This window comes from Clupea harengus, chromosome 9 (genome assembly GCF_900700415.2).
Source record: "Clupea harengus chromosome 9, Ch_v2.0.2, whole genome shotgun sequence".
In the NCBI taxonomy this organism is placed as follows: domain Eukaryota; kingdom Metazoa; phylum Chordata; class Actinopteri; order Clupeiformes; family Clupeidae; genus Clupea; species Clupea harengus.
Window position 1 is genome coordinate 19,319,795 of NC_045160.1, and position 23,075 is coordinate 19,342,869.

Genomic DNA, 23,075 nt, shown 5'->3' on the forward strand with positions numbered 1-23,075 from the left:
AGCAGATTTAGCACGTCTAATTTGAATACCTGAATGAAGTACTTAAATATTTGAAATTATCCTTAGAATGGCTTTGTTACTAATATAATGTGAACCATCACAATGTTTGTTTAACTGTATTAGTCTTAACTCGATTAAAGTATTACTTTTCTGGGGTTTGGTGCTAAAGTTAACTTCTGACAATTTCAACTTCACTATGGACTTGAGACGTTGAGACCTATGAGCAGATTATTCCTGTTACAGATAGATTTAGATTCTAGATATCTGTCTGTTGATCTTTGCTTTTTTGAATGACCAAAACAATCGCAACTACAAGTAAAGTACTTGTAGGCTTTTGGCCTCTTAGTGCAGAGAATATGGCTAAAGGTAGGAAAGATCACATAACTCATATTTCCATAAATAATATACTATATTAAACAGAATTAAATTAGGAGAACTTCCATCTGGGTTATCACTTTATTCTTAATACTTTATCTTAATTGATGTGCTAAAATACTGCTTGCATTGACACGGTAGAGCAAACAATATTTTGTTTGGCCATCATGCCGCAAAGTCTCCATCAAGGGACCTGACACAGGGTGAGAGGGAGGACATGGAGAGGGTTAGACGAGTCTGATGCTTTTACTTTCCTGGTAGGGGATTCAGGCTTCTCAGGAGGCTGACTGACCGGTGGCTGGGTGACCGGACCCTGGGTCACACAACTATCAGCCACAGCAATGCTGGGAGGAAACGAGGAGAGATAGAGAGCGGTTACCAGCGCAATAGACAAGGAGAGAAAGAGAGAGAGAAGTGAACTATGAAAGACAGCGGAAATGGAGAGGAAAAAACGAGCGATCTTCAATTTGCATGTGAAGAGTGGGTTGGGAGTGAAAAAAAACTCCCACAATGGTCAATTATTTTGAACAAGTGTTTGAATTTTAAAGACAATCTAAGTATGGATATGGATATCTCAGGTGGAGCATGCCTGAGTGAATGTAAAAATCCTGTCTTGGACTTAATTATTGTTTAATATATAAAACAATTGGAGAAAGTTGACATATAGACATTCTATTGTCAAACTAATTTTGGGTAGGTTGTGTAAATAGTATCACAAATGAAGAAATGTTGCCTAGATTATTTAGTAAAGATGTACATTATATGATTTAACTGTTTTTAACCAAATAGAATTGAACTAAACTGAGGGGTCTTTTATGAATACATATTTTGCCTTGCGTACAGAAATTCACCACAATAGACCATCATTTACTCAATGAAACATTTACGTTTTTTTTTTCATGCTAACAACATTTAAGCATTTCATGCTAGCTCAACCTCAAAGACCCTTCTACTAATCACCAGTATTCTCATTAACAGTAAGTAACCTGAAATGTCAATTCTGCTCGAACTTGTAGATTAATTCTTCCTCTGTGGTGCTCAGTGAAAACCTTTGCCCCCTGGGAGCACTCTCAGCTTTTGGTTGAACTTCAAGTGGAATGTCCCAGCTGAGCAACCATGCACAAAACAGTTCCATGAAAACATCATAACTGAGGAAAACAGGTTAGGAAAACTGAGGAAACAATCAGATTACATTGACTGTACCCAATTCAAGTAGCAAGCTACGTGCTTGGATTTTACCTCCTAATTCATTAGTTGAATGTATAGCAATATTTCAGACAACCTTGAGTCTGTTACCTTGGTGACAACCATGCCATATATTTGAACCTGTGTACTTAACCTAATGTCAAATTTCACTTCTGATTCCCATTACTTACCAACATCATCTGTGCTTGATCATTAATCTGTCGAACATTTCAGTATGCTTGTGAGCCTTTGGACTCATGAGTTTTCTCCTGTCTTTGCAGTCTGCCAAAATGCAATATTGAGGCAAAATAATTCTCACCATCTTGATTCTTTGGAGTTTAGTCAAGCAAGTCACCTGAGTTTCACCATCTATGAGCTAAGAACTAAGGGCAAGATTGAGAGGTTCCTTAATTCATGTTCAAATCTGAGGCTAGCTGAGAGCCCCGCTAAGATCATGGAGTCCTCAGGCAGAAAGGCCAAGTAAAAGTGTGTGTCATCTGTGTAGCCATGATTAGAAAGGCGAAGTGAACAGCTAATCGGACCTAAGGAGGTTGTGTACATTGGGAAGAGAAAAGAACCTAGCAGCCTGTCAGTGTCAAGCACTGATGTATGTGTCAAGATGGTCTGGGCCCACACACTGAAATAAAGAGGACCTCACCGCTTTGTGCTCTGGATCATTCCCTGCCACTGTGAATCCATTCTTAATTTTTTCAGGGTCATGTTTTGTCTGACAAAACTATTGGGCAATGTTACCTCCATCACCCTTCCCCCATACAAATTGAAATAAGTCTACTAAAATGCTGGCGGGCTAGCTCTCACATTTAGAAATGGTTGAATAAAACTGTGACTGGTTTAGAACCAGTGTTAATTTCGTTGACGAAAACTATGACGAAAAATATTCGTTAACGACCTTTTTCCCGGGACTAAGACGAGACTAAGACGTGACGAAAACGGATCTTTATAAATAAAAACTATGACTAAATCTATTTTAACTTTCGTTGACGAGACGAGACGAGACGAAAATGTTGGTGGTTGACTAAGTCACAATTGTTTTTTTTTTCTAAACTTGTATGCACATCATTGGTTGAATGTTGCCCGGTCCTGTATCTATCCCTCCTCCACATGCAAGTGACGCCCTAACAGACGTTATGATGGCTGAAGTTCAAGCACTCGGTACTGGAAGAAAAATAAGAATAGATATCTGGACAGTCTTTAATTATAACTTGACAGAAAATAACACAATGCACCGCAATAACCGGAGAGAAACCTTGTGGCTTCAAAATAGGTGGGAAGAACACAACAAGAGGCACCTGAAAGCGCACAAGACAACCCTGCTATTTATGCCAAGGTAAATGAGCTAGTAACTGTCAATGATAATTAGCTAATGTTAACTAGTTATTAGAATATATTAGCCAACGTTAAGTTAACTTCAAAAGGGCAGTCGAGTGTATATGTTGTGTCAGCTTGTACAACTAGCTAGTCATTTTCGATTGAAACCTCCCGTTTGGCTTGGCAAATGAGTTCCAAAACGTTTAGCTAGCTAACGTTAGCTAACTATGAGGTAGCATAGCTAAGTTATACTAGCTATCGATTGCTAGCTAAGTTATACTAGCTATCGATAACTAGCTAGTAAACGCATTGCAGAATGGACTATAGGACAGGCCACGCATGACATTAATCAAGAAAAAATAAATGAATACGTGATTGGTTTACATATCCTTGTCTTTTTATGCAATTGTTATTATCATTGGCATTACTTTCAACTCTCAAACTATCTGTCTAGCTAAATATGTTGGTTATCAGATTGCACAGCAATTCATATGGAGGATATGTGGTTGATTTAACTAAGGCCAGGTAGGCATAGTAGTTGTATTGTGTTACCACATCATTTGAATCTTCAAAATCTAGACTTGATATTCTCTTATATTTTAATGATAATACTGTTAATTAAGTATTGCCTTCAAATTATTATTTACGTTGAATTCATTGGAATTCAGCTGTAGGCATATACTAGGAGATCTGTATTTTAGAGACTAATTGCATCCACAGTTTAAGTACTGCAAGCTTGACTATTATGCCATTGTAGACACAACACAAGGGGTCCCCGCGCCTGAGAAGGGAAGTAAAGGAGTTTAATGTGGCTATAAGATGGACTTTTAAATGTGACTAAAACTAGACTAAAATGTAATGAGACTTCGTCGACTAAAACTAGACTAAAATGTTCTGAGTTTTCGTCGACGAAAACTAGACTAAAACTAAGGAGGATAAAAATGACTAAAAGTGACTAAAACTAATATGCATTTTCGTCTAAAGACTAAGACTAAATCTAAAATAGCTGCCAAAATTAACACTGTTTAGAACTTTTAAACTTTGAATAGTTTGAATTCTAAACCACCACCTCTGCCGTCTGTTACCATGGAAACAGATGACAAACTCTGCTGCAGAGGTAACATTAAGATGTTGAAACTGATAATAACACTGATCTCAATGGTTCACAACCAAAACCAGAGAATAATTTTGCGCCTCATGATCCTTATTGTGTGCCTCATGATCCAACTTCAATCCAGTTTAATACCAAAATACCCAGCTGGCCTAAATGTTTTATGGGAATTATGGGAATTTGGGAAGTACCTTCATGGCCCACCAGTTGATAATCACTGCTTTAAACCATCAGGAAATGTCTGGATGAGAGATTGTGGATAGGCGGATTTGGTGGTTCAACATGTCGATGGCTGCTGACAGGTCCAGCAAGATGACTTTATAGTGGCGCTCAGAGTTCCTGTCACAAACAGCAAAGCTGTTCCAGGAGAATGACCACATCAGTCTGGAATGCTGCAGATGACTCCATGACAGACATGGCTTAAGACACTCCTTTTGAGAAACTTGAATAAAAAGGTGAGGAGTGAGACCGGCCTATAATTCTCCACCTGAGAACGTAGTAGGATGACTACAGTAGAAAGGGAGTGGACCAGATTCCTGCTTCAAGATCTGAATCCAGGTCTCTAGTAATGCCCTTGTTCACTAAGCAGCTCTGAAAATGACACATTGCTTTCAAATGTCATCAGTTAACCCAGGATGGGACAGGTGAGAGTGAGTGGGTCTGGTAGATAGAGGGCAGTGACTTTTCAGAAAAGAGCTGAATGTGGAGCAAAAGGAATCATTCATCTATAGCCAAGTCCTTAAAGGCAAGTCTCGCCACTTAGCCGCCATCTTGGCAATGCCTCCGGGCAGCTATTTCAGGGCAAAGATCAGTCTTCTATCTCAATGAATGGGAAGAGATCAGGCTCCTATCTAAATGAATTAGAAGAGATCAGGCACCTATCTAAATGAATGGGAAGAGATCTGTAACTCCACATAGGATGGTCAAACAGACACTCCAACAGTGTGAACATCTTTTCCCCAAACGCTCAAATAAGGCAAAAAAAATACTTTATTCTTTGTGTTGACTTGCACCAAATTTCGCAGTGTGGCTATTGTTGTGAAAAGAGACCAAAGGTATAGGAACCTCAAGGGGTGTTGAAGGAGTCATACAGTGAACTAAATTAAGTCATGGTCATACAGGTTAAAATGAGTGATTGTAGGCATGTTGGTCGAAGTTTCGCATCAGGCAGAGGTCTAGCACTTTGAATAAGAGGGAGGGAAGACGGATGATGAAATGAGTCCAGAGCTCAGGACCAAGTCTGATGGATGTGCTCACATCACTGCAGGTTAGCAGTGAACACTTGTCTTGTGAAATAGAAGACAGCAATATGTCAAGACCAGATGAGTCACCAAGAGGGCATGGCGCCCAACTGAGGTATATTTGTTAAAAGGCAAGAGTTCTATGAGAAGGCCTGTTCCACCTCCTTGCACAGAGTGTGTAATGTGGAAAGAGCTGTCAAGATAGCAGTGTTTTACAGCGTTATCCATGTTTCAGTGAGAGCCAGTATCCATATGGATAACTGCCAAGCAGGGATAAAATCAGATTTATTGGCTGTTGATTGACGGTTCCACAACCCGACTGAAAGAGGAAAGACCGGTGTTAGGCAGATTGCCTTGCCTTGCCTTCTGTTGCGTAAAGGCACCTTCTTTGTTTGTTAGACTGGGACAGATTGGAAGCACATTTCTTTGAGGGATGGAATGCACAGTCAGACTGAAGTCCTGAGAGACGGAGAAAAGTGTAAAAGACTTGCCAGTGTTTTTGTCAGGAGTGGATTCGCACAGGTAGATTTTCTAGGCTTTACGCAAGTTTGTCATAAAACCACAGCAGATGTTTCACTGCATCTGATGCTTAAAATATCAGTACTAATATTGTTTATGGCTGATACCCCCTCCCCCACCCCCATTACAGTTTATTGTAGCTCCTAAAGGTGCTAATGAACTTGTCTTAAGTGCACAACTCACTGAAATGGTTGCCTGCAATGAACAAACTAATCCTGCACCTCATTTAGTCCCTGCAAAAGACCTTCTCATTTTGCTGATGAAGGAAATTCACTTTGTAAACATAACACATTTTGTCCAACTAGAGATTGCTGATTTTGTTCAAAAATGTGCGTTGGTGGATTGCCAGAGAATGTTGCACTTAAAGGGTCTTTGTCACATTCTTCTTGTGTCTCAAAAGTCTTCCATTTGATCTTGTCATTTGGCCATTATGTTTTGTCTCAGTGTTCAGTGCGCCCAGAAATGTAGTATGGTATTTGTTTACATACAGCTTCACTGTCCAAACCTTTGAGTCATTCGGTAGAATTCACAAACATGTTGTAAATAACCTCAGTCAGCTAGTTACCTTTGGCTACACTAACCCTGAAGGTCAACATAGTCCTCCAGGTCTCTGAGCCCAACCAAGTCTGAGATCATTGGTTTACATGTTCAGTACTCACAGGTCATTGTCTGTCTCAGTCCGTGGTTTCTGGCCGCGTCGATAAACCATGTAGATAGTCAGAATCGCGCCGATGATGAGTCCTGCGACAACCACCAATCCCAGAACGCCAACGAAGCCACCAGGGAGGCCTTGTGGTAGAGGCTTTTCTGCAGGGGGAAGTGAAACAGATAAGAACTTAGGCAATGAATCTACTGTGCAAGATGTCTTTGTCCCTAATTACATGTACACTTAACCTTTGTTGCACATAAATGTAAACGACACAAGTCATATACATACTGGTGTACAGCTAGTAATCATACCTGAAAGAATGGTCAGACTTGCACACCAAAACCAAAATAGTGCTCAAATATATAATAAATATATTTATCATTTCATGACAAATCTTACTTCAGTTCCTTTAGACTCTTACCAAAACATTTTAAGTAAGCCCTTGATGCTTCTTGTACATAGATGTAGGTGTAGAATCAACCCAAAACTGATTTGTGTACATCTTTGTGTCTCCCCACACATGTATTTTAACAGTTTAGCAGATTTGGGATAAATCACAAGGTGAAAACTAATGTGAAATACATTGACATGTTTAGTGACCACTCTTGCGGTTGCCTATAAATAATAATGTATAAAATAATAGATAATATAGAGCTTAATGTAGACTCCTTAAGACATCATCCATGTAGACAGCCGTCCTCTTCATTCTCAAGCAACCATTATGCAAGCAGCACAAGAGCAACTAAACAGATTCAAAGATTATACAGTACGTTTCCAGATCTGGTTGGCAATGATGTTCTCAATGACCACATTCACACACCAAATGTATCATTCTCATGTAATAAGATCAAGTCCAGCAAGACTTTTTCTGTGCCTTTCAGACCTGTGGTTTGTTTGTTTGTTTGTTTGTTTGTTCCACACCATGGATAACATCATCAGTTTTGCAGTTGCCCTTTGGCTTGGATTGATTTCACTTGGCAGTATTCCAAGTAGAACTAACTCTCTGAGGGCAGATTGAAATATAGGTCATCATATGTGGTCTGGTTTGTATTGGCAGGTGAACGCATAGGAATTGTACAAAACAACCCGTCCATTACCATTTGGACGAGATTACCTTAGGCACATTCCATTGTATCTGGTATGGTTTGTTTGTGGTAAGCATAAAAACGGGCCCCAATTCAACCTAATTGCAGAAAGTAAACCACAGTACCATGTATTGTGTGTTCTAGATGGCCGCTGGTTGTTATACCAGCTATCAAAATGAGTGCCAGGATACAGACTTGAAGTGCAGCTCAGATGCCTACTTGAAATCTGTTTTTTGTTTTTTTTGACCTGGACCTTTTATTTATTTTTTGGCCTGGAAGTTCTCTGGCCTGTTTATTATAACTGAAATGCATTTTACAATTGGCAACTCAATGTACAATTTGGTCATGCAATATGAAAATGCATTTTGCCATTTTGCAATTGACAATGCAATATGCAAAGCAGCAATGTAATCCTAAATTCAGTTTGAATTATTTGTATTTTAAATTACAATGACAATGTCAATTGCATTTTATATTGCCATGTTTTTTGCCCATTTATTCAAATGTATTTGCCCTTTGCAATTGGCAATTCAATCCTCAATTTTTTTTTTCATTCAAATTTCATTTACAGTCACAAAAGTCCATGCCACAAAGGTATGAAAATGTTGGTGTCAAAAGGCCTTTTGGGGTAAGTCACTAGGAAGTCACTAAACCGTCAGTGACTTGTTTCACTTGAATCAATTCAAGGCAGAGTCTGCCATTCTGGCGAAAGGGTATTGATATTTGATTTCAACGACCAATCAAATTACCTCTGTACTCCTGAAGCAACATGTTGGTTGGCTGAAATTGTTTATGGCTTGGCTCAAGACGCTTAGTTTGTTTCCCATTTACAGCACCAGGGCTGTATAAACACCAGAGTTATTTTTGAGCACACACAATGAATAGATACTTAGATGACTGAGGAGCCATTCGCCGAAGCTGACCAAAAGTGTATTGGATCAGAATAACAGACTGCATTCCTTCAGCCACACAAGGGGACTGCTTCTAGACAATGGTGGCAATGCCAGTAGACCATGGTGAACAGCTGGCAGATGCATATATCGAAACTAACTACATCCACAGTCAACCATATGAGCTTGCATGAACTTGCAGTCTGTAATGCTGCAAAAAAGTTCCATTGATTTGAATAGTCCACCCCAACGTTTGGAGGTCCAACATTTTATAATGACCACTATTAAAAGTGCAACTGCAAAAAATTCATGACTGCTGGCATTGGCAACGGGTTTTGTGCTTCTAATCCACATATTTCATATTAAGTGAAGTCCAAGTAGTCCATTCACTTAACGTAACGGGAATTCATTGTAACTTGAAGTTAGCACGTATAGGGTTGCTGTGCAACACCTGAAACTTTGAAGTTCTATTTGCATGAAGACCTATTTTTTCTCAGCAGAACTCACGAAACGGGAAAATGTATATTCCACCAGTCAGTATTGGAAACCTCACTCCGCTGCGCGTCGGTGTCCTGTTCGTCCTGTCAGGATTTATTTTCCAATACTAACCGGTGTACTATACATTATCCCTTACTTCATCAACCTTACGGAAAATAACAGTGAACTTGGTCAAATAATTGGGTTATTAACGATGAACTATAGCTAGTCGGTCCCATGCACCAACCAAGAAGGAGCTGACTAGGTCTAAACCCAGTGGTATGCATCAGTCATTTAAAAATCAACGCATCCACCAAAATATTTCACACCTGCATTTTTCATCTGCCCTCTCAAAGAGGGTACCACATGATCAGACCACATTATTATTATTGTTAAGGTTGTTTAATAGAACCACTCATCAACCCAAGCCTATTATAATAATAGTAAAACCAATCTGCTTGGGTGACTGTGGATGCACTTAGTTTTGATAGCCTATGTGAATCTACCAGCTGTTTACTGTGGCCTAGAGGCCTTGCCTCCATTGCCTATAAGCAGTCCCCTTGTTCGAACGAAGGAGTACATTGAATTTCCAGTTGCAAAATGTATTTCAATTTGAATAAAGAGGCCACAAAACTTCAATAGAGGAGAAGCGGACCTTTGTCATTTGCAATATCTGTACATGTTGGTCAGGTACTGAGGTCTGTATAATGAAATCCAATTGCATCTTGTTTTCCGAGATCAGTTCTAATTCTGTAATAAATAAAATTGCTGTCAAAGCTGCCATTGATTTCCAAAATGAATGAAGCAGCCACCATTGCAAAATGTCTCAGCTACCATGCCACGCATCTGATGAGAACCCGAGATCGTCCTGCACTTGCCCCTGGTCTGGGATTATCCAACAGGTGAGGGTATCCTGCATTTGCCCCTGGTCTGGGATTATGCAACAGGTGAGGGTATCCTGTGCCATATCAGCTCAGGTGATCAATGGCACTTTTGAATGTTGCATGATGTGTTTTGTATGCCTGACTCTGAAACAGCAGTGTTCAGACTTCTTATCAGCGGAGTTCAGACTTTTTCTGCTGTCTTTCCCACTTCTGCCACCAGGGGGTTCCAGCTAGGCTGTTCTGCGTCCCATCCCCTGACGTTGCACATGGAATTACATTTCCCTGCCCACCCATCATAGCCTGATCCAGTCGGTCGATTCCCTGCCAGCAAGTGCTCAGGCACAACTGACCAGAGGTCTCTGGGGAGACGAGGCCTAATATTCGTTGTTCATCGTACTCGTTATTAATCGCTCTGTCCCAGTCTACACTGCATTCTTCCACTACCATTGGTCGAAAGGGTGCACCATCATATTCTATAAGGTTTCTGGCCATGTTTCCAGCCTTAACCTAAACTCTACGGTACATTTGTGAACTATGTAAACCCAATAAGAGATCATCCATTTACAATGCATGACATAAGCTCTGCAATACCCCTTAAGATAATGATCACTGGTAATCTTGCTCTATTAATAATTGTATTTGAATTAAATGCAAATATGTAATTTGCCTGTTAGTGGAGACAAAGAAGTCTCTTCAGACTCACTTCATCTTTTTGCCCAGAGCTAGTTCTCATTATAACATATGGTATCCAAATAACTTACCAATCAGATATTTACAGGACACATTTTCACACTTCAAGATAAGTCAATAAGCGTTTACCAGCCCTTCTCTGGGTAAAGCACGCTGAGTGTGTGGCAATTGATTTTGCTAACCACCTCCATCATGTCGGTCACTACACCACATTAAGATCAATCTGGGATGCATGTTGTATTGTGCTGTGGCTCCAGCAAAGGAAAGGACAACGTTGGTTATGTGTCTTATGCCCGATTGGCTGTTTTGTCTAATCAAATGACTGTTTCAACAAGAGAATGTTATGCCCATGAAACCAGAACCTAGAAAAAAAACCTAGGGATATTTAGTCAGATCGTGTTTAAATAACAACCATACTTTAAATGATTGAGCATCTGCTACAATATACAGTGTTGATCACACAGGACATTACAATTCTGAAGATGTAGTGGTGCAGACTGCAGACTGGCTTGCTATACAAATTGTTTTGTAATTAATACAAAACAGTGTCAAAGCACAGGTGGAGTACAGCATCAGAAAAAAAAACTATTTCAGTGACTATGCAAAGACTTGTTCTCAAACAACAAATATGAACTTTGACATTCCAAGATTCTTTGTGGTCCTAAAATGCATCAATTACTTATTTGGACAGATTTCAAGTTCCATAAAACAAAAGTATAAATAGAAGTTCTGCATTGTTAAAGTGACTGTGGTAACAGCCTATTGTGAGCATCTACCCAATAGTCACTGAAAAATATGTCACCCCTCAGCAGAGTTGGACCTAGTCCATAAAAGATGTAGGCCTTCGTGTGTCACTGCATCTGAACCATTATCAATCCATTCCATTTTCACAAGCCATAGAATTATAGCCTTTTGTGCACACTGCCATAGAATTATAGCCATAGGTAGGTGTAATGCATGGACATGTACAGTCATACCTTCTTAAAGAAAGTTTTACAATATTTTTCCACTTGCATATTTGCAATTGATATGTAAAAATGTAATTATAGGGTTTAATTAAACCACAAGGCATAATAAAGCCTATGGTCTCCATTCTACTAAGACAGAAGGATAACCTTTTACTTTTTTGAGACATAAAATATACAGAAGTCATAAATATGAAGATGTAAGACCAACAGCATCATCATTTATAAAAAGTGCTGTAATTATTATTGCTGATTATTGTCTCTGAAAGACCTTCTGTATGCCTTAGCTGCACTACAGGGATGCACAGAAAACTAAATGAAAGGTAGACCATTTTATAGAGTTTGATTACAACACTTCCTCTAACCATGCATTCACACCACCGCTGACAGAGCTTCAAAGCAGCCAGAATTCAGTTGTTTTCTATATGAGTCAGCGACACAGGTGGCATACAGGAGCATGGCCATTAGTAGCACATTGTATGCAGTCTGTGCAAGCACTGATTTAAACTTCAAACACTGGGCTATAGTTTAAATCAGTCCTTACAGTGAGTTTGTTTAAAGATAACACAGGAAGCTTAAATGTGTCTGGCTGAAGACAGAGACGGGAGAACGGCTACCATAAAATAGGCAATGCCCTTCCAGTTAAGATACAACAAGTTCTGTTTTTAAGTGGTCATTTTTTTACATTTAGCACAATTTTCTTTCTTTATATTTCTGTAAACACATGTTAAAAACAGCATTGAATTTCACAATATGTTTCTACAATTACCACACATTTTATGTTATTGTAATATACTAATGATGACATTATGACACACTATTGAGCAGCTGCTACAATATACTGTGTTGATCACACAGCACATCAGCATCCAGAGGTTGCCAATGTCAATGCATGTTCAGTATAACCCCAATTGTATCTTTAAAGATTCAACATTATTGTTAACATACATGTAAAATGAAAATGTTAAATCTGCTGTTGATATATAGCTTACAGAAAGTTTACAAAATGCACTCCCAAAGTGATTGAGTCTGAATGTATGTGTTACCAAGTGGTAGGCCCTGCAGCCCACCTATGAGAATACCATGCTTTTTTCAGAACCTGGGCTCAAGGGTAATTGGTTCGACTGAGCTGCCATTGTGACAGAAATATGTGCTGCACTGGAGGTCCAGAGGCACCTTGGCTGTACAGCTGAAGGACTTTGGCAAAAACATTCCAGACGAAAGTTTTGTGTGGAAGGTTTGAACTAGTTTGACCTCCTCTTTGACAGCAGTTTCTCCAAGGATTTTTGCATGTTTGCAAGCTCATGATGACCACAATAAATTAGCTAGCCTGCTTGTCATGGTGGGCAGATGATGTAGATAATGAGCTAGCCAGACCTGACTTTAATGCTTTTATCTGTGTTCACTGTTGTAACTAGTTCTTGAGTTTCTTTTAAATTAACTAGGCTTGTCAAAATAACATGTTCATTTTGATGAATTAATTATAGAAAAATAACAAGTACAAAAAATCAGATACAGATAAATACAGATTAATCACAATGTATGATGCCCCTGGACCCTATATGTCACTGTACTCCAGTCAGCAGCAGCCATATTGGATGGCTATAGTGGCCGCTCATATTTCTCCCACTGCACGCTTTAGATGTGACGTTAGCATCAGTGTTTTAGACTGTTTTTGTAGTTGGATGTTCAGTGTACAGCCTCATCTTGGAATTATTTTATTTTTGAATGCGAGTAGTTTAGAGGAGTTTATTGATCACTGGGAAGTGTCTGAAATGCAAATTGGTAACAACAACTGGAATTTTAATTTTAGTTTGTAATATTTGGTCCTGATATTCTAACAAATATCAATGGAGAATTGTCTTGCTCTGGTCTGCATTGAGGTAGATTTGTCCAGAGGTCCAGGAAGCCTTTGTTATGAAGGCTCTTTGCTCTTACTCTCCTATAGGCTACTCCAGGCTACTACCAGAGAGGACAGAGTTGGAGCAAGAGGGGGTTAGCTTTTTTAATTTGGCATGTGACATCAGGAAGTACATGCCACTGGAACAAGGAGGGACATGTCAGTGGCACCCACAGGTACATGATCTTCCAGGAGGAGGGACATGACAGTGGCACCCACAGGTACATGATCTTCCAGGAGGAGGGACATGACAGCGGCACCCACAGGTACATGATCTTCCAGGAGGAGGGACATGACAGCGGATGCTGTTGAATGTAAGCTGATGGTGACTGATGGTACTAGCTCTAATGTTACTGCAGCAAAACCAGGCATGGCTGACATGAACGTTCTCAGGTTTATTTAGGCTTCAAGGAGAAATTATGGGAGAAATGTATTATTATCCCCCCCCCCATACTGACAGCCCATTATTGGATTGGCAATTAGCTTATATTGGCACACCGATGTATTGGTCAGGCATTTAACATAACATTTGTGGTCAATGTACATAGGTATTTTCAGGAAATGTTTTTAACTTTTTTTAACTGAATTTTCTGTTTAAATGTAATTGTGCAAAATGTTAATGGAAACCAAAGAGAAATGTAATTTTTTCGAACGGTGACCCAGTGTACATTTCCTCATACCTTTAGTGATACAAACATTAGGCTACTCTTTTTATACCAGGGTCCTATTAATATTTGAATAACTGATTTATGGGACATTTGTGTAGTGTCCAAGCAGGCACATGAATCACTTTAGGTCATCCCAGAGAGCCTCATCAAATGATCCACCTGCATTAGCCTATAGGTGCATTCAATTTCACATAGCCTTCACAGTTGGCTAAAGGGGGTGGCTGCAGGTGAAGAGATTTCAGTTTTTGCTTCGTGTCTGTAATCTATGCGAGCAATAGATCTCCTGGAATTATAACTCAGTGTGACCACTAGGGACACTTTTATTAGTTGTATTAATTGACTGTCATTCCTGGTCATTATTAAGTAAATTAACAGCATCTCAACACAGACAAGGACATCTTCATGCTCATAGAGTTGAGCTACTGGAGTTGATATTTTCCCAAGGCCAAATATAAAGGATGACAATTGCAATTCTGCATGCATTCCATCCACATCATCTTCTCCTCTCTGACACGTTAAAGACTAAATGTTTCAGCCCAAATACTTTTATCCCACTAATGGAGCTGATTCTGCACCTCACTAAATAGAAACACATAACTTTAGGCTGTACAGGGACAACCACACAGAAGATTTTTTGAGGTCTTCAAAGAGGTTTTTTTTGTGGATCATAAACGTTACAAGAACTAACTGCTGCACAAAAAAAATGTGACTCTTTAGTTCAAGACAAAATATGATTTCACATTTTCTCTTGTTCATTATCTTACTTATTATCATATGAAAAACATGGAAGGAGGACTTCAGAGAGTTAGAGGTTTCTGATCAACTGTACAAATTGAATTAGGCATAACGTGTGAAAAATATTGCTTTACTGTCATACTTTCTATTTTATCCCTCTTATTTCTCAAATGACTATCAGTTCTCGTGTATTCCTCTGTTGAATTTCAGATGTGGCCTGGGTCTCTGTGTCTTTCTCCTCCGGTCTAAACTGTTCTTACATCCACACATGCACACATAAGCCCACAGCCTTAGAAATCAATCACATCATGAAAAACAACAAACATTACTAAAAAGTCTCCATTATTACTGTTCCCCTGTGCTATGCACTTTGTTGGCGTAGAAAGCCCAGAAATGATTTCTCTCTTCCTCTCTTTTACCCTCGTCTCTCCTACATCCACTTCCTTTCCTCCAGTGACTAAATGTCTCCTCTCTCTGTCTTCCACACACTCCATATGTTTCTATTTTATCTGGCATGTGTGACAAACATAACAGAAATTCCAAACTCAAAAAAACCTTCTCCTCTTTCTTTCACTTTTTCTTGGCCAGATGGCTTGTGAGTCATACCCAGTCATGATGGCTTTAGCAGGCAGTACAGACCCTTGTATGACTGGAAGGTGGTGTGGAACAATTTCATCTGTGAAAGAGAGACAGAGCAATTTGCATCCCTGTCTGACACAAGAGCCAGGTAACACTGAGATTCCGCTGGTGTGGCTATAGATTAAGACTGAACACATGTCTCCATGATAACATTCACTGAAAATAAGGAGTTAGCATGTGGTGAGTTATGTCACAGAGATAACGTATACGGTCGGTAGCATTTTCCCCAGAACAGTTGCCCTTTTCCTTTGCTGCGTGAGTTTTAGATTAGACACGCTATCTCCCCTCAGACTGAGCAATGTGTTTTCCCACCTTGAAGAGAAAATAGAAAATAAAAGTACTGAGTATACATTTCAAAATACGGCGAGGGGCCCATGTATGATAATGACAAAATAATTGAAATAAATAAAAAATTAAAAAAATACAACTGCCCATCATGTTCAAACACACTCTGGTGCAGATGCACATATGTCAGTGTGAAAAGTAAATCCATTAAAATGCACTAAAACCATTCAGTATATTTCAATGAATATAAATGTTCTTGCTTAGGATTGCAGAACCAGATACTCAAGCATAAGGATCACCATAAGCACATTCAGTTAGACAGAATAATGAAGCCCCATTATGTGGCCACAGGGGATTCTTCATTCTAAACCACAAAATACCAGAAAATAATCAAACTCCACATGGACAGCCACATAAAAAAACTCTGACTGCTGATCATAACATTCATGACTGTGCTCTGAACATATCTTGCATTCTTAATTTGTTGTTTTAAGTTATACCTAAGAACAGATATTACATTTTGCAGGGAATTTTTTCTAACTTTTTCTAATTTTATATTTTTTAAACTGAAACTAGATAATGTGCTTCTGTAGGTTACTTTATTTTTTTCATAATAACTGCCAGTGAGCGAGAATTTGAGTACCTGCCCCTCAAAATGTCTGTGTATAGCTCTGGACTACAGGAAGTAGTCAGTGAAGAGAAGTCGTCCGGTGGCTGACATTTTTCAAGATGCTAACCGGATGTTAACCTGGGCCCTATTTTCCCTAGCCTGACGATGTCATACTCATAATTCTAGTCAGAATATGAGTCTGATATCGCTCCATTGGGCTGTGATTATGGGGCGTGTTTCAACCGAACCAGGAGAAAAAATGCCTCTTCGCTCAATTGGTTACCTACAACCAATCAGAACAACTAGTATGTGACCAGGGCCAGCTGATACATTACACTTTTACCGGATCCCGTAGGAAGGAAGGCAAAAACATCTTTTCGATTGACAAATGCCTTAATCGCGTTTCTCTGTTCCTCTTTCAAAATGAATGCACTGTCAATGTCTAAATGGACTCGAATCTATACATTTCAGCTCTCCAGCGGCAGCCATGTTTGTTGAAAACGAATTCAACTCGTGTGTTGGTGACGTGGTTGGTTACGTTACTGTTGATCATCTGTCCATCATCGTATAAAGCCCGCCTTAACAATTTGATTGGTACGGCCGATATCGAGCCGCAGATAATTTCTCCTCAATGGAGTAATGCCAGACCGAACTTCCCAACCAAAAAATGTGTGGGCGGGGCTAAGTTCGGTCTGGTATCCAGGCTATATTTTCCCATCTTTTTGGCTCCAAATTTTTACCAGGGACAAAAACGATCTTAATCAGTCTAGTATATAACCGCTATAACCGCCAACCACAAAATGGTTATACAATGTAATCCCGTGGGACATGCATCCCCGTCAAAGTAAATTGCTTTTTCCCACCACTACAGTCATTTTCAAATGAAACTGAAACTTCAGAAACATATCCTACAGTTTCTTTAAGTTACTGAGGTAAACACACAGGTCTGTCTCTGTAGGGATCCTTTCCATGTTGTTAGACACTTGTGAGCCTGTCAGTGGCGAAAACAAGGGGTTTACTTTTAGATGCTTACTCCATGGGATTACATTGTAAAGCGGTTGTTTTGCGGTTGCCGGTTATAGCGTTCTAATTCAATACTGGACAGATTTCAATCGTTAATTGTCCTTAGTAAAAGTTTGTGCCAAAAACATCTAGTAATAAGGCCTAGGTTGAAAAATATTGAAGTTTCCCTTTAAGTAAATACATTGTACCAACATTGTAGAAATACTGATACTGAAATACAGAACAGTATGTTGCCTATGGTTTTTGCGAGATATCAACTAAAGCGAATGTAGCCTTCTTCCGGGAAGAAGGAGGAGAGAGGGGTGGGCCAATGCAGATACTCTGCCCCCAATTTGTTCGAAGTTTGCAATATGAAATCATTTAGTTCGCTAGCATAAAGAACTTTAAGGAAGGTAGGTAGCTACGCTATTTAGGTAGGTCATGAAAGGGCTGAGAAAATGGATTTTATCCACGCGTCCGCACTGACTGAAGGCATGTGTTTTGAAGTATACCGGGCAGGGGCGGCTTGTCCATAAGGGTGATTGGGGCGACGCACTGCTTAGGGGAAAAGAAAAAAAAAAAAAAAAAACTCCTGATGTATAAATGCAATATCCTTGTAAGTCGCGTAAATGACGACACGTAAATTTAAATGTAATAATTTTTTTAACCGTCTGATATGCCTCTGTATGTCATTGTCGAATCAGGTAACAGTCATTCAGTCAGCATAAAGTCGTGCTTCAAATGGCCCCGCCCCTTCTGGGGCGATTTGGGGCGAAATGAAAATCGCCCCAGACCTCTCCTATTGACTCCCATGTTAAATCCATTTTTTTCACAAAACAGAGCTCTCAATGCATTCTCTATGGCTTCCGGGAGGGCTCGCCCCTCCATGTCGTGTCATAAGGAATGGACGTAAAAGCCTATACGAACGTCATACAGAGCTCGACAGAGGCATATTCTGTCAAGATGGCCCCTGTTCAGTGCAATAACTCGATTCGCTCTTTCACAGAAACTCCTTTTTAGTCGGTGTACTAATGAAGATACATTGACAACAAAACAATTAGGACTTCCTAGACAAAATGTATCCATTCAACAGGTTTCTACAAAGGGAGGGAAATCCTACATCCAAGAATTGGAACGAAAGAAAATAGCGGTCGTGAAGTGGCTAACGCGGTCTGTATTTCATATACCACTGTCACTTTTCATAGGTTTCACAGTGTGTTTCACAGTTCGCTTCTTGCACTAACACTGAATATTTTTTTATGTGATGACTTATTTTGCTTTTGTAAGCCAATACTTTTAAGATCAGTCAATGAATATTGTTGGTTTTGACTTATGTTACCCCTTCTTTATGTTGTTACTGGACATATCATGTGTCCTGTTAAGCTATGTTACATCATACAACATTTGAGACACGTGGATAATGAAAAAGTGGGATAATTTAATGTGGAGCCACATCATGTTTGCTTATGAAGGCTCCTGGATGCAACTTTCTTCCATAGCTTTCCACCTGTAACTTGCTACTCTAGCTATGTAGCAAGAGGGGACATATTACTGTTGTGTGCTGCCAATAGTGGACAAAAAGGTATTGCTGTATGAGTTAATCAGCTAACTTAATGTACCTACTGAATTGGTCACCTTAATCATTATCAAAAAAATTGCCCCCCCTGAGAATTTCTTCAGGAGCCGCCACTGATACCGGGACCTTCACTGAAGGACCACAAGCGAAAACACCCATGAGAGATAGTGATACAGAATAAAAGCGCACAAGTCAAAGCTACTTTGGTGTCCATAAAGAAACGTTTTTATTTATTTATTTATTTGTAGTTTATTTTATTTTTCAAACATTCCCACCGGTTGGAATAACCTTTAAACAGGGGTTAAAGTGGGATTTGGCAGGTCGGGGAACTCTACGGTCTGCTGTAGTGGTACAGCTGGGAAAAATGACTCGCCTCAAATAACTCCCAAATTGATTTGTACTGTGAGCGCCCGGCGGACTTATTTTCTTTGTGGACAGGCTATGTGATCAGCTGACCTTCTTTTAAGCACCCATTTCTTGACATATGTTTTTTGTTTTTTGGATCCCACTGGTTCAAAGGAGGCCCAACCATTTGATTTGTAGTTGTGTCCATAGTGGCGTTATTACATTTGATTTGTGTTCGTGTCCATAGTGGCGTTATTATATTGTTCATTTTCAGAAAATCCTCTTTCACAGTTTTTTTTTTTACTGCTTGGTGCAGTTTCAGCAGCCCATCAGTCACAAGACTTTCTGGATGCTCTTTGAAATCTCTGCATCTCGGTCTGACACCAAAAAAGCTGTTAAAAAGGTCACGGAGCTGTCTCATGTTCTCTTCCTCATAAAACATTGGTAAAGGTGATGGCCGTGCTTTTGGCATAACATTGATTTTTTTCAAAATGTGATGTTTCATTCTCAGTCACCATTTTGTGTGCGCATGCTGTCAGTGAGTGTTTTATAACATTTTTGGGGGGTTTATTGATTTCTGCCTTGAATCATTTTGCACTGTTATCCCATGAAAGCATCCTTGTTCAACAGTTTTTGCAACCTGTCTGTAGTGTGGTCCTGGATTGTGTTGTCTGGTCAGAAAACCATCAATTTGCCCTATAATCAAGTTCCAAAGTGACAGCTTCTGTGCCGATAGCTAGCAAGACAGATAGTCAAGTTGTCCCTAAAACAGCATGTCTTGCGTGTTGGTGATATTTGTTGAACTTTGTTCTGAAACGTTGCATTTACAACTGCATTTGAATACCACTTCAGAAAAAGTTACTCTGTGAATGCTTGCTCCCTTAGCTAGCTAGATGCTAGCAATAAGTACAGTGACTGCAAGTTTATAGGCACGCATGAACCCACTGAAGAGCAGGGATGAGAAGGGAAAAATGATGTGTATTGAGTTTGGGGATGGGGCCATGGGATGACTTTACTTTATGATAAGTTGAATGAGAATCTCGATGACATCAGCTGGAAGGAACGTGTGGTGATGGTGTATAAGTGTTTGATACATTGGTATCAGAAGTGGGATGAGCGCCACCTCAAGGAATGGAGGGAGAGTTACAGGAACTTTGAGCCAGGGCATTGCTCCTTGGCAGGCCTGGCTCAGCAGAAGATGGAGCCATTAGTGCATTTTGAGATGGAGGAGGAGGACAGGCATGCCTGCGCTTGTGCCTCCAATGTCTGCCGGAGAACGAGTCAGAGCTTCTGGCATGGACGTCAACAAAGTTGGCAGCACCCTGGATTCTAGCGAGAGGGCTGGGAACAGCACATAAACCACTTTGCTGACGTGGCGTTTTGAGCAACGCTTTGAGCCGACAAGCACGTGTGGTCGGGCCGCTGCGGACTCTGGCTAATGACATTGAAAATTTGACGAGACGGGGTGTGCACACATGCCATCTGCTGTGCAGACTGATCTGGCCTGTGACCAATTCATCAGGGCACTCTCCCCAGCTGACCTGCTCATCCATACCCAGCTGGTCCATGCACACTGCTTGAAGCCCTGGAGTATGCGCTGGAGAGAGGGAGATGGTGATGGAAGCAGCACAGCACAGCACGGCATGTTCACGGAAACCTCCGCAATGGTCAGAGCAGCAGAAAAGGGTGAGATTGATTGACTGTTGACTGAAATGATCAGGGTGTGGCCCTGCCTCCAGCGGGGTGCCAGGAGACACGGCCTCCATTATCCAGACAACATCCACCTCGGCCAACCGACGGCTGCCAGCGGTATGACTAATCTGGTCACATAGCCCTCGATTGCCCAGCGCCAGCACCAAAAGCCAGAGCTCCCCTCCAAGACCCATGCACATTGGTTGGCCACCTGGGTCGCACTAAAGGACTGTATCTGGACAGCCAACCCTACTCGGGATCTACCATTTCCCTGATGTGACCTGCCATCCTCTCAGGCACTACCGGCCCACTCCCAGCAGCACGGTCACCAATCAACGCCCAGTTGTGGACTGTGACAGGAGAAAATGCTGGTATGAGAAGGAGGAACCCGCTTCGAGTCCAGGCTGTGGAGACCAGGAGCTGGGGCACGAGTTTTGGCTCGCTGACATTGAGGACGGGTGCCTCGATGGCCTGGACCTGCTGACCCGCTGGGGAGTGTGTGTTGACATGTAGGGGGCAGCCATCACCCTTCATATAGATGCTGTGACGCTCCAGTCAGGTCAGGAAAAGGACGAACCTAAGGGGCAACGAACAAGTCGGCAAACCACAATCTTCCGACCAGTGCCGAGCTTCAGCAGCCCAGCCCACTATCCAATCCTCTACGCCACCTGCATCGCTGCGACCGCCTCTGTCAAAGCCACTACAAGCCGGGAGGAGCTGCTGCACCAGTGGAGGTGGCTCTGTGGGACACGGAGCTCTACATCCACCAATGTGACTCCTGCATGGCTTAGAGGGGGGTCAAACTGGCACTCCCAAGCCGTGCAGCAGTGCCAGGTAGGGGCCCACATTAAGTGTGGGGGCACAGACATCCACGGCCAAGGTGTGGACTTTTTCTCCAGACTCGCAGGTAAGGGTCCTGAGTGCAAGAAGGGGGTTTCCTTGGCTTGTCTGGATGGGGGCACAAGGACTGAGACTTTGCTGCCTACGCCTGTCCCTTTCGCCACAAGCAACCCCAAGGGCACTCTCAGCGTCAGCAGCAACTGCCCCAGAACTTGAGAGACTTGAATTGGATGACTGAGTCATTGATGACAATTGCCCGGACAGGTGGGGGCTGTGAAGTATGCAAGGGGTGCATGCTTCCGTGGAGGTGTGCGTTGATGTAGAGTTCCTGTGATTCTGTGTGTTCGGTGTTAATTCTTCATCCTGTGTGTAAGTGTTCGATTTAGAATGTGCTTGTGCCTCCCCTTCTGTGCAAATGTTAGTGTGAATCTGTTTTCCACTGTGCGATGTCTACATTAGACCTCCTGCGTGTTTCGGTGAGTCTGTGTGTCACTCACCGCGAGTCCTAGATTTCTTGCAGTGGAGAGAGCAAGGAGCAAGAATGAAGAAGTAAGGTGTTGCTAATGTCTGCCGGCAGGATTGGCCAAGGTTATTAGTCGTCCAGTTTTTGAGAGATTCGGCTGCGAGTGGAGTTCCTTCATTAATGGTGAAATATCATTAAGCTCATGGAGTCTTCTCAGGGAGAGGAATGTCATTTGTGCAACAATTCTTTAGAATTAATGTGAGCAGACTAAGGAGGTTATGCACATTGTGTTTTGGTCTGAGTTATTTTCTGTAACTAATTAAATAATTATTAATAATAATAATAATAATAATAATTAATTAATTAATTAAATAATAAGGAGTGGTCTAAAAGGTATGCAGAAACCTTGCACCAACAACACTGGGCACAGCTTGCTTGCATGATTACGGGTGGATTTCGACGATGTAGTGGGTGAGCCTAGTGTGGTCTGACCTAGTGAAAACGAAAGTTGTTTCTATCTTTCACATGATCAGAAACCATCAAAAGGAATTATCTCTGTAGAAACACACCTCAAAATGTATCCAATTGCTGCATGGTATGCTGCTTTAACTGAAGCTTGAATAGTAAAGCTCATCTAATCTATGCACAGTGTGACGTGTTTTTGATTGGATATTCATGTAATGCGGAAGTAGCGGAAGTAACATATAGAACAATGTGTTGTGAGGTTGTTGGGACAACATAAGAGGAGTACACTGGCACTTACATATAGTCTATGTGTATACTGATCAATGGATTCAGCTGGAAGCATTGAGCTTCTGCAAATGATTGACCTGTTGTAGGAATTAGATTGAATCATTTAGCTGGAGTAGATGCACTGAAAATGTTATGGCAATAGTTTTATTAAAGCCTATTAAACTGCT

General features: G+C 40.9%; 1 protein-coding gene across 7 annotated transcripts in view; it reads right to left on the bottom strand.

Annotated features, from left to right (window-relative positions):
* Window positions 1-23,075, bottom strand: part of nectin1b (nectin cell adhesion molecule 1b) — an 88,010-nt gene that overhangs the window by 15,878 nt on the left and 49,057 nt on the right. For 6 of the 7 annotated variants that reach the window (XR_004164314.2, XR_004164315.1, XM_031573757.2 and 3 more), the window contains exons 6-7: window positions 6,420-6,567; window positions 630-719 (exon numbers count right to left, since the gene is read on the bottom strand). Coding sequence is in view for 5 of the 7 variants with exons in the window: in XM_031573757.2 (XP_031429617.1) it covers window positions 630-719; window positions 6,420-6,567 (238 nt within the window). In the remaining 2 variants the exon portion in view is untranslated. The remainder of the gene's footprint in view (window positions 1-629; window positions 720-6,419; window positions 6,568-23,075) is intronic. The other variant, XM_031573759.2, reaches the window with a different exon arrangement.